The sequence below is a fragment of the Brassica oleracea genome, chromosome C1 (genome assembly GCF_000695525.1).
Source record: "Brassica oleracea var. oleracea cultivar TO1000 chromosome C1, BOL, whole genome shotgun sequence".
Lineage (NCBI taxonomy): Eukaryota > Viridiplantae > Streptophyta > Magnoliopsida > Brassicales > Brassicaceae > Brassica > Brassica oleracea.
In genome coordinates this window covers 23,956,109-23,969,685 of record NC_027748.1, presented here as the reverse complement: position 1 = coordinate 23,969,685, position 13,577 = coordinate 23,956,109, and the positions used below count along the sequence as shown (strand labels likewise).

The window sequence follows — 13,577 nt, the reverse complement described above, 5'->3', positions numbered from 1 at the left end:
GTCATCTCGTCAGTGTTCAGAGAAACGCTCATAGCTGCCTTGTATGGCATGAACTTAGCTGGTAGACACCTTAGGAACTTCTTCACTAGCTTCTTTTCTTTGTATTTTTTTTACCAAGAGTTAATGCTTCCTGAGCTAGTGAGCTGAGCTTGGAGCTGAAGTCACCAATCGATTCATTTTCATCCATTTTAAGTTCCTCAAATCTGGTTGCAAGCATGTCTTTTCTGGAGCTCTGAACCTTCAGTGTTCCTTCAAAATGTACTTGGAGAATGTTCCATGCATCTCTTGCTGACTCACACCCTTGAATTAGCTCAAATTGCTTTCTCGCTACACTGTAGTGAATAACAATAAGAGCTCTCGCATTGAATTTAGCCATCTTGTTTTCTTCATCCGTCCATAGCTCTTCTCCCTTCGGTACATCAGTTCCATCATCACCTCTGGCAACAGGTGCCGTCCACCCAGATTCCACAGCTTTCCACGCCAGAGGATCTATCCCCTTGATCGTTGCCTTCATACGAGCCTTCCAAAAGCTGTAGTTTCCTACTTCAAGGATCACCTTTGAGTGCGACAACATCTCACGGTAGCTGTCCATCTTACTCCGCAGGATCTTACCTGTTTAAAAAAAATACAGATACCCGCTCTGATACCACTTGTTGATGTAAAATAATCAAGCTACACTAACTAGAACACACAGTAACACAGGGATATTTCTTTTCAATGAATTTGACTAGATTAATCCTTTTAAAAGCACATACAAGTTCTTCTTAAAAGCAATCCTTCAAGCAAGTTCAAGACAAGCCTTGACTTGTTGACTAGTCTTCCTCTTTCACAGACTTCACGTAGTCTATGAACCACTCAAACCCTTAACCCCTAGTGGCTTTGCTTCTCCTTATTCGGACTTGCAAACCTCCTATTGCTAAAAGCTCTCTCTGTGTGTTACCACGCCACACCGTGCCAAGCCTCCTCTTTATATTCTTTAGAGGAGAAACCCTAGACATAAAATCTATTTAATGGAAACTTTCCATATCTTCTTCTTCAACGAATAAGCCAATCTTCCTTTCTTCTGAGTTAGATTGTTTCTTCTCCAATTCTTCCTTTAAACTGACTCCTTCAATAATTCTTCCTTGAATGCTCATTAACTCACCCGACCAGCTTCTTGTATCCTCATCTGATGTCGTAGTTCATGTCGTGCTTCATGAACTACTACAGCTCCGTCTTGACTATACATCTTCAATAACACGAAAGTCGTCTAGTTTTTTCACTTGGAAGTTCATTTTCTTCAAATAGGATCGAAGTTTTTCAAAACATTGTTGATCTTGGTCGACAACGAATTCACCAATCTGAAAAGTGTTCTCCTACTCTTAAGCCATCAAATCATAGTGGTAGTAACTGGCAAGTGAGCTCACGACCTAAAACAAGAAATGAGATTATAGTTTTTGAGTTAATATTTTATACTTTAACTAATGAAGTTTCTCAAAACATTGTTGATCTTTGTCGACAACAACTTCACCGATCTGAACAGCGTTCTCCTACTCTTAAGCCTATATTGTGGTAGTAACTGACAAGTGAACTCACAACCTAAAACAAGAAATGAATTTGTATAGCTTTTGAGTTAATATTTTATACTTTACTAATGAAGCTTCTTTGTGGGAAAAAAAGATGATTCATCTCAAAGCCTATATTGTTGGAAGATGGCTCACGACGTCAGAAGAATATATTAGTAACATCTTGGTTTCTGATATATAAAAAGTTTAAAAATAATTGATTTGGCTAGATATGTCACTAAAGTACACTTATATTTTCCGTCGCACATCCGTTTAAAACTCCAAGGTTAAGCGTGTTTGAACTGGAGTAGTGGAAGATTGGGTAAGCTATTGAGAAGTGATTCGCAATACCGTATAAGTGAGGACAAAGGGGAAATGTTATATTGTGATTGCAGGATCAGTAAACAATGATTCCAAACCTTCAAAAATTAATACACCATTCGTCGGATGGGATGGGCCCACGGGCCGAGTGAACGGCCATGTGTGGCCCATTACCCGTAAGCGGTCGGGCGTTACAATATTGCTCTGTAGAACTTTTTCTTTTAATGATATGGCTTTGCCCCGGTTCGAACCGAAGACCATCAGTGTGTTAGAAATCCATGAGCAAGGGACCAAAACTATTCACCGACATCTACAAATGGCAAAAGGTGTATCTTCAATTCTCCACCTCCGCAAGTTCTGATTCCGAAGATATGTCATGATAGGCCGGTACATAACTTTGTGACTCGCATTTCTTTTCCCGTTTCTCGACAAGGAGAAATTTAGAATTATATGATAAACTGATTTTTGATGTTGCATTTACGGTAAGATTTGGAATGCATGCTGTGTCGGACGTAAGTTATTGTTATTGTATGCAGTTGATCACTTGACGAGTGTGAAAGATAAGGTGAACAGTAATGCTGAGCTTGGAACTCTTCTCCAGCGTGAGGTCTTCCAAAATCGAGACCAATATAGTACCAATGAACTTTGGGGTTTTACAATGGACACTAATCTTTTTCTTACTTCGCAAATTTTGAGGCTTGGGTTTGAGATTCGATTTTTAAAATTTAATGAATGACGTAATCCTCTGATTTCGCATTTGTAACACGGTCAATGAGACAATTTTATCATTACAGAGCAAACGATTCTAAGCCGAATAGATTCCAAGAAATGAATTTGATTGGTTTTCGGGAGTGTTTTTTACTTGACAAGATAAGAGTTTCAGATAAAATGATACGAATATAAATCGCACAGCTATTAGCAAAAAACTATTGCAAAAAGTCCCAAAAATACGAAAATGAATTCTAAACCACAAACAAACGACTCGAATCAATTCAGTTTTTCGTAGTACAAGCACTTCACTAAATAGGCATCACGTAGTCACTAAATCTCTAGCACATCAATCCCAACCACAATCAAGAGAGCAAACATTCATGTAAAAAGCATCAAACATTAGATAATGGCTAAAAGAGTCAAAACTCATAATCAAAATTGAGATGAAATGATCCTTACTCATGTCCGCAAACATTCGACAAAAGAAAATTTAAAAACACAAAAGTACTGCTTATGATTAAAAACTTAAAAAGACAAAACACCTTACTCAATCAACACTTTGATTAATCAACGTTCTGCATAACATCCTCAGCAGTAAACTTGGTTCCCTTGTCCTTATCCGCAGCAGCACGTCCCTTGGCCTTCCTCTCCAAAAGCGACTTCCTGTCCTTATCAAGACGAAGCTTTGTAATCACCACTTTCGACGGCTGAACTCCGACATTGACGGTGGTTCCGTTAACCTTCTCCCTCGTGATCCTCTCGATGTGAATCACCCACTTGCGACGGTACACCTGGACAACCTTTCCTTCACGTCCCTTGTAGGTACCGCGAACGATCTGAACCTCGTCGTCTTTGCGGATAGGCATGGATCTGACGTTATACTTCTGGCGAAGATCAGTGGAGAGAGGTGAGCTCATGATGACGCGCCTCTCGCTCGATGAGGCTGTGAAGTGAGCCTTCCTGTTCTTCCTGCGTGAGGAGGTGACTCTTGGGTTGTACTTCATCTTCGCCGCCGGGTTTGGGGAATGGAGAAGCTCTCTCTCTCTCTCTGGGGACGGGGAAGTGAAGGTTAGTGTTAGTAAAGAATATATATAGTCCGTGCAGAGCTAGGTTTACTCGAATATTAGGGCTTTGTTTTAAATGGGCTTGGACTTTTATTAAATTTTACTATTGAAAGTCATAATGGGCTTGTTCCATAAAAATTATACGTGGTGTGTAGAGAAATTTTAAAGAGTAACCAAAAATTGTGTGAATCCTGCAAATCATTTTTCTTGTAAAGAAATCATCAATCATGCAAGTCCATACTACGCATGTATTATAAAATTCGAATTTTAGTTGGGAACACGTAACTCTGTTGGTCTATAACATACATTTGCTCATGGTTGAGGTCAACCTCAAATATGAGTTACTCATCAATAAGCTTATATTGTTAATTTATATGCAAAATCAGCGGAGAGAAAGAAAAAAAAAATACAACAAAACGCCTTTGTTGTTTGTATTCGTATCTTTGTAAATTTTGTAATTTTAAAAAAAAAATTAAAATATAGCACTTTCTAAAAAATCATTTTTTTTATTAAAACCCCACAAATGTTGATTTTGGTTTTTCTTCATAAATGGTTAAGTTTTGAAATAATAGTTTTCCCTAAATTTTAGGGAATCTATCTATTAAAAATATTGATTGACAAATCAAATGGTTTTGTACAAAAACACAAGATTTCAAATTTTGATTGGATGAAAAATTGTTTTTTTGGAAGAAAAAAAACAATAACTATTTCAAAACCAAACAATGATCACAGTCACCAGAATAGGTGAATTCCTTGTGAAAAAAATATAGAAGAATTTTATAGAAAAATTGATGGCAACGGATGACGAGAAAAGAGGGTGTCATGAGAATCGGATTGTGTTGCACTCACTGGCCGGTTAAACTAGTCATTTTATGAACTTCTGGCACGTTGCTGCTTCGGAGTAGAGACCATATAACATGTGAATTTAGGCTTCATCCACGCCATCGGAACAATCAAACTAGTGTTCTCTTGGTAGATATTGTTTGAACAAAGCTATATAAACAGTTCAATGTTACTGCCACAAATATGTTTGTTAGTTGCACAAAACCAATAAAACATGGATATATCAATAAAAGATTAATGCATAAGTGCTAAACACAAGAGTCTGAATTTATTTAAAATCTTGTGGAAATTTGAATGTAGAACCAAACACATCAGGAGCATGTGGCCGTGGTCCCTCTCTGCGAAACAGCAGGTTATTGGAAGAAATAAAGGAAATATGCATTTAAAGACTTTCACGTATATTGTAACGATCACAAAGAATCATTTATTTCCTCTATTACCACATTTATTGCCATGTTTTCTTTTCTCTTCTTTACTCTCCCAAAAGCCTAACCGATCTTCTCTGGAATCTCATTAAAAAAAATTCTTTCATCTTCTACCTCCCTCTTTCTCTCGAACAAAGAATGAAGCGATGGACAAGTTTAGGACATGTAGATACGATAAACGAAGAAGAAGACTACATGGATCACTCTTCTTCCTTCTCTTCCTCTTCTTCATCTTTGTCTCCTTCTCCCCAACCACGTATCAGTCTCTCTTCTCCTTCAATGGAGCTTGAATCTAGAGTCAATAAATGGTATTGTTTCTCTAAAACCTTACCATTCTTCATGACCATTTTTTATATAGTTAAATCCTATTCTTCTATATTATAATAAGGTCGTTGGTTCATAATTCTAAACCTGATGCGTTGGTACATGTGGGCGGCACAAGGTTCCATCTTCATAAGGTTACATTTTTCAAACTTTTGTTTGCTAATTTCGGACATTGCCATTTGCTCAATATTTTTATTTGATTTTCGAATTGCATATTTCTCCCATTTGTTAATTTTTAAAAATTAGCGAAGATATTACACATTTAATGCGAATAAGCAAAAAAAGTTTGGATTTATTATTTAGAAATTTAGTACGGTAGAGTTAAAAAATATTTTTGTCATAAATATAAACCTTAAAAATGAAAATAACCAAAATATATTTAAATGTTTTATCAAAAGAAGTAAATCTACACTTATATATACGCTAAGGTTAATTAATCTAGCCATTAGGGTTTAGAGTTAAGGCCTTAAGGGGTTTAGAATTAAGGAGTTTAGGATTGAGCATCGTGGTTTTGGGAATATAATTTCAAATTTTAAAAATATTTAAATTAAAATTTTCAAAATAAAAAATGTTATTTTTGTGTTTTTAGTTTTTGAGATTTATTTTTGTAACAAAAACTAAAAAAATAAGTATCAGAGAGAATTGTGCTTTATGTGATCTTTATTCTATAGGATCTTCTGTCAAGAAGCAGCGGCTATTTAAAACGCCACCTAACGGACGTTGACGAATTAACTCTCTCACCGCCGTTAAACATAACAGCCGAAACGTTCTCGTTGGTAACTGCTTTCTGTTATGGCGCTCACATTGAGCTAACGCCGTTCAATGTCGTTTCGCTGAGAGTCGCCGTCGAGCTTCTTCTGATGATTAGAGATAACCTGAAGAACTTAACGGAGTCATATCTTCAACGAGTCGTCTTCGTCAACGCTAACTACATCAGCATCGTTCTCCGTTCATGCCTCGCCTTGCTTCCGGAGTCGGAAACGGCGGCGTTTTTAGTCGGAAGATGCATCGAAGCTTTGACGGAGATCGGAGACGGAGACTCCGTCAACGAGTTTCTCGAGCAAGCCGTTATACTTCCCGCCGGAAATTTCGTCGTCGTCGCCGACGCCGTGCAGCAGCATTTCCCGCGCCACGATTTGCTCTACAGAGTCGTTGATGCTTACGTGAAGGTACTCAGGGCTAATTTCGTCATTGTGATTTGACTGATTACGTTACGTGTCGGCTTTTAATTGGATGGATGATTTTGCAGGAGCACAACGGAGAGATAACGGAGGAGGAGAAAGTTGAGATATGTAATTCGATAGACTGCGACAAACTCTCGCCGCCGTTACTCCTTCACGCCGTCCAAAACCCGAAAATGCCCCTGAGGTTTATCGTACGCGCCATGCTACAAGAGCAGAACAACACGCGCCGCTCGATCATAGCTGCCGCGGATTCTGTCGCCACCACCGGCGCTCCTGCCGGACATCGACACCGAGAGGACTCCTCCGCGACGCTGGAGTCGCTTCTACAGCGAGACACGGCGGCGAGGCAAAACTACCGGCTAAGAGCAGCGATGGATTCAACAAGCTCGAGGATAAAGAGCTTGGAGAAAGAGCTCGAGGAGATGAAGAAACTCATATCGAAAGAATCACAACGGATCATGGAGTCTAATTCAAGGAGCGTGATGGACTCTGCTCGATCCGCGAGCTTCCACTGCGTTCACCGAACGAGTAACAACGTAAACAAGATGCAGAGAGGAGAGAGAGGTTCGGTTTCATCACTGAGCACGACTTTCCTGCGAGGGGGAACCTCTCCTCCGCCGCAGCACCGACGAGAGAAAAGTCTGGGGAAAAGACTGATAAATGGATTAAAGAATGCTTTCTCTTCATCATCACCCAAACAAGGAGCCAAGAAAAATGCGAATACAGTTGATGAGATTTATGATGGGTTAGAAGATATCGTATGGATCAAAGAAGATGACAACGTCTCAGAAGAGCTTCACACTCACTACATCAAAAACTTATGATCTCTCTCTCTATCTCTTACCAGATTCCATAATCTTCCCTCAGTAAAGTTTTGTAGCCAAAGAGTGATTCTACTGTTGTAACTGGTTACCAATTTAAGGAATATCATGAATGACTGAAAATAAAAAAAATAAAACGTAAATAAATGTAATAAAGGAAGTTATGGAATAAAAAAATTGAATTCCATACCATTCATTCCACTTATTCATGAGTTTTTTTAATCATCTATCTATTCTATTAAAATAAAAGTCATGACTTATTTCATGTGTGATTTTTTTATTTGGACCATCATTGAAAAAATTATTAAATTTTACATAACTTAATTTTAATATATTTTAATATATTTTAATATCTTTATTTTTATTTCAAATACTAATAAATATCTTAAAGAAATGTCTAACAAAATCTTTCAAATATCTTTTAGACTCTTTTTATTTTTGAAATTAGTTAATTAAAATTTTAATTATCACATAGTATAATTAGAAACTAAATTTTGATTGTAAGAAACTTAATTTATTATATAAAATAATTTTAAAAATATTTTAATGATAATAACAATTTTTAAAAAATTGATTTAATTTTCAAAATTAAATTTAAGAAGTATTTTAAAGGATGTTTTTAAAAATAAATATTCATTTCTACTTCTAATTTAAAAATAAAAATTCTTATCTATTTAGCACAAAAATTATGACATATTTCATATGTGATTTGTTTTAATTTAGACCACTTAGAAATCACACCTTTAAATGTTTTTACCAAGTAATACAACTAATTTACACCTCTTTTTATAGATGAAACATTCGATATTTATTCATATCGTATACATAAGACTTTATTATTATTAACATATGTGTAATCCCCTAAGTTAAAAAACAATTCGGTTTATTATTTAAACAACTATACTAAATTGGTTTGATTAATAACTATATACCAAATTTTTTATTATGTAGTTCAACTTAATTTAGTTTCTACATATATTTCAAATTTAGAAATAAAACAAAAATTATGTAAATCATTATCGTTACATAATAATATTTTTAAAATAAATTTTGTCACAAAAATAATTTTTTTATAAATTTTATAATAATAATATTATACTTCACGTAAATATTAGTATAAAATTAAATAATATATAACACCAATTTATATTAATTTAGTGATATATTTTATTGCATAATCTAAAATATTATACTACTAAAAAAACCCGCACGGTCGTGCGGGCCAAGATCTAATCGTAGAATTTTATAACATCAATCTTGGCATAAAACATTTTGAGGTTTATTATTATCGTTCAATGACAGTTTCGGCTTTGCTGTGTAATCTTTAATAGGTAACAGACATGCGTAATGCGTCTGTCTTGAATAATTTTCAATCTTTAAGACATGAGGTCGAGAAACAGTTTTATTCACGATCAACCGGTAATAAACTCGACAAACTTGGTCATGAATCTGGGAGCATTTTCAGAACAAGGGTTTAAGAGATGAAAGCAATGATCTTCATCTTCCTCCTCCATCACCTCAACATCTCCTCTCCACCCACTCTTCTTCAGCTTCTCCGCGTACCCCAAACCTTGCCGCACAAACACATCTCTCCCAGCAACCGCAACCAAAACGACATTTTATAAAATCAATGGTTTATAAATTTACATTGAACGTAAGTTAAATCCAACAACCGCGCGGGGGCGCGGATCAAGATTTAGTGAATGTTTTATAACTATATTCTATTTTTTCCAGACATTTCAAAAGGAATCATTGGAATGAGATTTGTTTTTTGTTCCATTCAAATGGTAAAAAAAAATTGGAATCTGTAAGAATAAGTCATTCCAAACAATTTCATTCCAAAAAATTGTAATCCAGTTGCACCCTACGTTTCTTCTTCTTCTTCATGTAATGAGATTTCCATTTGTTTACCTCCAAGTGGATGGATGGATCTTTACGATTTTGCACATCTCCACGTAGAGTTTTTGTTTAGCTGCAAATCTATATATACATGTTAGCAGAGAGAGATTGATTGGTTAAGTTCATGTGTTACTGTACTAACACAAGAATGGAAGAAGAGAGAAGTATATAATTTTACCTGCAGTGCACGTGTACCCATTTTTCTCCTCTTACTTTCTTCTTCTTCTTTCTTAGCTTTAGCTTTTGCAGCCGCATCTTTAGCCTCTTTTCTAGCTGCGGCCTAACTTAGCTGCTTCATTTTATCCGAGCAGCTTCTTTTTGGGTCAAATAATTTTCTGGAAGGATTGATACTAACAATCAAGATTCAGAGAGGGCGTGTGTGATGACTAACCAACATGATCAAAGATGATGCCAGTTGAACACAGCTTAAATAAACGAACTCCACAGTCATTCGCGGGTTCTTCGTCCTCGGAAACATTGACACAAAGTCTAGAGTACTCTCCACCATTTCATCCAAGAGCTTCTTCACCTGGTTTTAAAGCATCTCTTGACCAGCAACAATTATCAACTTGATGAAGCAATAACTAACTAGCATTAACAAAGACTAGAGATAGACTTGGTAGCAAACAGCATGAACAAAACTTTCCAAAATACAGTAACACTCAACTAAGGTTAGAACGCTATAGACACTGACACCATTATCCAAACATCTCTAAGGAAACAAAGTCTAGTTTAGTTTCCCATGAGAAGAGCTATAAGCACATGAAACTTCGCATCAATGCATTTATGTATGAGAACGTCCATTTGGGCATGTGTTAGTATTTTTAGGTTTGATTCGAAGAACGGTGGTGGTGGCTATCGAATTGATGGCAGCTTTCCCATTGGGATCTTCCTCTTAGCTGCTGCTATCTCCTCCACTTTTCTCCCCATTAGCCATTCCTTCACCGTCTCCGTTAAAAAAAAAAAATGTGTCCTGAAAGAAATGTAACAGAACTAATACTTTTATCAAACTGATCTGATATTAACAAAGGCCTGCGATCTCTTCTATACATGTAAGGCTGTAACCCAAAAAAAAAAAAAAAAATGCAGCACAACAACAACACAACCATAATAATGCACAACAGACGAAAGAAAGAGGAAGAAGAATACACAAGTGAAAAAAGAGTTTGAAAAGCTATTGTCTTTTTTTTCTCAAGCAATCTCCTTCCCTCCTCTTGAAGGCAACCGCCATTGTCTATGCCAATACACAGAAACTCTCGACCACATAGGAAACCCAAAACTAGACTCAAGAGGTCTATCAGCCGGTCCACCAACTATCAACGGCAGCCACAAATACCTCGAATCTCTCAAATCCGCAGGGTTCCACCTATCAGCCATAAATATAAACCCACCAGGAACACCAGGTAACGGCACCACATACGTCCCCTGCGCGAAAAACGTCGTCGACCGAAAAACCTTGTTCCCGCCAACACAAGGGTTCCCCAACGTCTCCCACGGACCCATGATCGACTCCGCTGCATGAGCCAACGCTTCGTTTGGTGCCCACCCCGTGCAACCAGACGTGATCATGTAGTATGTGTTCTGGTGTTTGAAAACAGCTGGTGCTTCTCTGTGTTGTCCCACCATGATTCTCTTCATAACCGGTTCAACATCGAGGTAATCTTCGGTTAACGGACCAATGTGGACAACGCTGTTGTCTTCTGATGAGTAGACCAAGTAGGCGGAGTTGTCGTCGTCTTTGAAGACAGTCATGTCTCTGCTGTCGAAACCGTGTGGTGACTTGCTGTATAAGTAATCAAACGGACCGGTTGGGGTGTCGCTAATGGCTACACCAACGGAAGCTTTAGTGTAGTTTGCGTCGTCTACATGCATCCACATCACGTATTTACCGGTGTCTGAATTGTAAATCACTTTAGGCCGCTCGAGAACGTTGAGCTTGTGCAAGTCATGTGTCTCGTCTGTTTCTTCGGCCGCTAAGACAACACCTTCGTTCTTCCATGTCCATAAGTCTTTCGACGAGTAGCATCCAACACCGATTATATCAACCTGAAAACAAATCCAAATAAACTGTTTTAAACACATTTTATTTTTATTTTTTTTTAATACCAAGAGGTTCTGGGCCTAATCCCGTAATTCTCCAAGCCCGAAACTACAACATATAATATTAGTTAAAGATTCATCCCAGCAGTCATTTGAACCGGAAACTCCTGGCACAATGGCCAGGGTCCTTCCAGTTGAGCCACCGACGATATAGCAACGGAGAGAAAGAACTTACTCGAGCTGCTCCTTTCTTGTGAGAGTGATACGTTACTCCATCTTTATATTCACCATACCAATAGTAACTCTTGTACTTTTCATCATACAACATGCCACCACCGTGTGCTTGAATCGGATTCCCTTCCGTGTCCAACCAAATCTTCCCAGGGAAGAAGCGGTGCAATGTGTCATTACCACCATCTTTGGTCGGACCATAGCTGGATTTCATGTCGGGGAAGAAGAGATGGCGAATCTGAGAGTTTTCGTCTTCGACTAGAGTGGTTGGTCTTTTGGGTTTTCTTTTGATTGCACGTGGAGAACGCTTCCTAGGAGGAGGCATGTGAATGTTCGCTTCTTCAACTCGTTCGAGCTCACGTACAATGGGATGGTGGATTAGTAACTGAGAAGAGACTTCAAGAGTATCTACACTATAGTTTCTTCGGTATAGCATGATTAGATGAATCATGAAAACACATCCCACCAGTGTTGATACTAAACGCAATAACGTTGTTGGTTTCTTGTTGTGCTTGTTCTTCACCATCCTCTGTTTTTTGTTTTTCTTTATTCCAAGATTTATCTCCACAGTACACAACCTAATTCAGATACAACACACCCAGAACAAGAACACATAAGCATCTAATTAAGCAAAGTTTTGTCTTTTTTTTTTTTTTTTTTTTTTTTTGTGGGAACAATACAATGTTGTCTTAAGCTATGACAAATCAAGAAACTGTTCTAATTAAGCAGAATGTCCAATACCAAGATCCAAAAAAAAAAACAGAAGCTAGACTCTAGAGACCAGTATTTTCAAGCTGAAGAACATCGGGAACTCACCTGAAAGACAAGCCGGAACCGAATTTTCCGACAAGTGATATAATCCCGTAGACTCTCAATATCTTAGCTTTCTCCAAACTAAGAAATGGCTCAATCAAACACCAAAGTTTCGATTTACAATTGGTTAAGATTCTCCGAAGCTAAATTACAGAACACAGAACTAGATTTGGGGAAATAAGAGAATCGGGTCGGTGAGGTTTTGGTTAATAAAGATCTGTCACGGGACAAAGAGAGGTCTTTGATGATGATGATGATGATCATGATGATGATTCAGACGTGCGACCAAAAGGACGAGACATATAGTTTTTTAACTCGCCTGATGAGTTTCTGTCTTTCGGTTTTTTTTTTTTCTTTTTTTTTCTTGGGATCTTGCCGTTCTCGTTATTCAACTAATTTATCTTCATTTAAAGAAATGCAATCAATGTTAATATATTTCTCCACGAGTCCATAACCGTAGGAATCACTAAGTAGGAATTATTCTTTGTTATATGTTCTTTTTAACCACAGTTTGTTATATGTTAATGAAGTGTATATATTGTTTTATCACTGAAACCAATAGAATCATTTGTGATCTTACGTCTGGCTTAGTATTGTAATAGTTAAATCTCTGGTTAGCAAAAGACTAAACAAAAATGTGAAAACAAAATTGTAGAAACCCGTTAAAAAAAAAAAAAAAAAGAGAATGGTTGAGTATCATTGTGGTGGTCGAGTTGCGGGTGATAAGGATCGATCGAGAAGTTTTAAAGTACGAGGTGGGCGAAGAAGTGATCGTGAGTAAACTATGAGTCGAATAAATTGCTCGACCATAGTTAGAAGATGTCCTAGATTGATGAGACGGACGTTTTGGAAGCATAACAATTTTGGAAGCACGACTGTTTAGAAGCTCGACGTTTTTGAAGACCGACGTTTCTTCATCACGAAGTTTTCTCGGAAAATCTTCGTATCAGTAAAATATTATTTTGAAGACATTGGAAGCAGGACGGGAGTTAAGCAGGACGGGAAGCAAGCACGACAGGATCAAAGCACGAAGGAAAAACCCGAAGTTGGGCGAAAACCCTAATTTCAGTATTATAGAATTCTTCGAGGAAGCCGGAGGCTCGGGAAATATTTTTACAGGATATCAGAATTCATCTGGAGTCTATTAAAAATATTTAGAGCATCAGAACGGGAGCGGAAAAATATTCGGGATTGATCACGGGTCAGAAATTTGCCGGAAGGGTCAAAAATCGCGTAAACCGACCGAGAAGCTCGAGGTGGCTTGATCTATGGGTTCAGAACGTGGTGTCAACCATCTAACAAGCTGAGTGTCTCCAGAAGCTCGAGGTGTCGCCGTGCATGGAAGCTGTACATGCAG

General features: G+C 37.5%; 3 protein-coding genes across 6 annotated transcripts; 1 reads left to right on the top strand and 2 right to left on the bottom strand.

Moving 5' to 3' along the window:
* Window positions 1–2,953: 2,953 nt before the first annotated feature.
* On the bottom strand, window positions 2,954–3,638 carry LOC106324333 (60S ribosomal protein L26-1). The gene has a single exon (XM_013762322.1). It carries the CDS (start codon window positions 3,578–3,580, stop codon window positions 3,140–3,142), a length of 441 nt encoding a protein of 146 aa, XP_013617776.1. The 5' UTR covers window positions 3,581–3,638; the 3' UTR covers window positions 2,954–3,139.
* A 1,277-nt stretch (window positions 3,639–4,915) lies between these two features.
* Window positions 4,916–7,410, top strand: LOC106327379 (BTB/POZ domain-containing protein At3g49900). Of its 3 annotated transcripts, none has more exons than XM_013765531.1 (4): window positions 4,916–5,216; window positions 5,351–5,366; window positions 5,904–6,401; window positions 6,482–7,410. In XM_013765531.1, the coding sequence occupies exons 1-4, from the start codon at window positions 5,047–5,049 to the stop codon at window positions 7,238–7,240; spliced, it is 1,443 nt and encodes a 480-aa protein (XP_013620985.1). In that variant the 5' UTR covers window positions 4,916–5,046; the 3' UTR covers window positions 7,241–7,410. The 3 variants fall into 3 exon arrangements, with proteins under 3 accessions (XP_013620985.1, XP_013620978.1, XP_013620993.1); XM_013765524.1 differs by having other exon boundaries at window positions 5,297–5,366; window positions 6,482–7,409; XM_013765539.1 differs by lacking the exon at window positions 5,351–5,366 and having other exon boundaries at window positions 6,482–7,409.
* A 2,726-nt stretch (window positions 7,411–10,136) lies between these two features.
* LOC106308521 lies at window positions 10,137–12,599 on the bottom strand. 2 transcript variants are annotated; one of them, XR_001263572.1, is made up of 4 exons: window positions 12,224–12,599; window positions 11,412–11,985; window positions 10,232–11,182; window positions 10,137–10,201 (listed from the first exon to the last, which is right to left on the bottom strand). XR_001263572.1 is itself a non-coding variant. In XM_013745698.1 (3 exons), exons 2-3 carry the CDS (start codon window positions 11,931–11,933, stop codon window positions 10,328–10,330), a joined length of 1,377 nt encoding a protein of 458 aa, XP_013601152.1. In that variant the 5' UTR covers window positions 11,934–11,985; window positions 12,224–12,599; the 3' UTR covers window positions 10,143–10,327. The 2 variants fall into 2 exon arrangements, 1 of the variants encoding a protein (XP_013601152.1); XM_013745698.1 differs by having other exon boundaries at window positions 10,143–11,182.
* Window positions 12,600–13,577: the final 978 nt, after the last annotated feature.

Coding starts and splice junctions, on each gene's coding strand:
- LOC106324333 (XM_013762322.1), bottom strand. CDS start 3,580: ATGAAGTACAACCCAAGAGTCACCTCCTCACGCAGGAAGAACAGGAAG.
- LOC106327379 (XM_013765524.1), top strand. CDS start 5,047: ATGAAGCGATGGACAAGTTTAGGACATGTAGATACGATAAACGAAGAA. Junction 5,217..5,296: donor GAATCTAGAGTCAATAAATG/GTATTGTTTCTC, acceptor TATTATAATAAG/GTCGTTGGTTCATAATTCTA. Junction 5,367..5,903: donor CAAGGTTCCATCTTCATAAG/GTTACATTTTTC, acceptor TTTATTCTATAG/GATCTTCTGTCAAGAAGCAG.
- LOC106308521 (XM_013745698.1), bottom strand. CDS start 11,933: ATGGTGAAGAACAAGCACAACAAGAAACCAACAACGTTATTGCGTTTA. Junction 11,183..11,411: donor ACAAGAAAGGAGCAGCTCGA/GTAAGTTCTTTC, acceptor ATTTGTTTTCAG/GTTGATATAATCGGTGTTGG.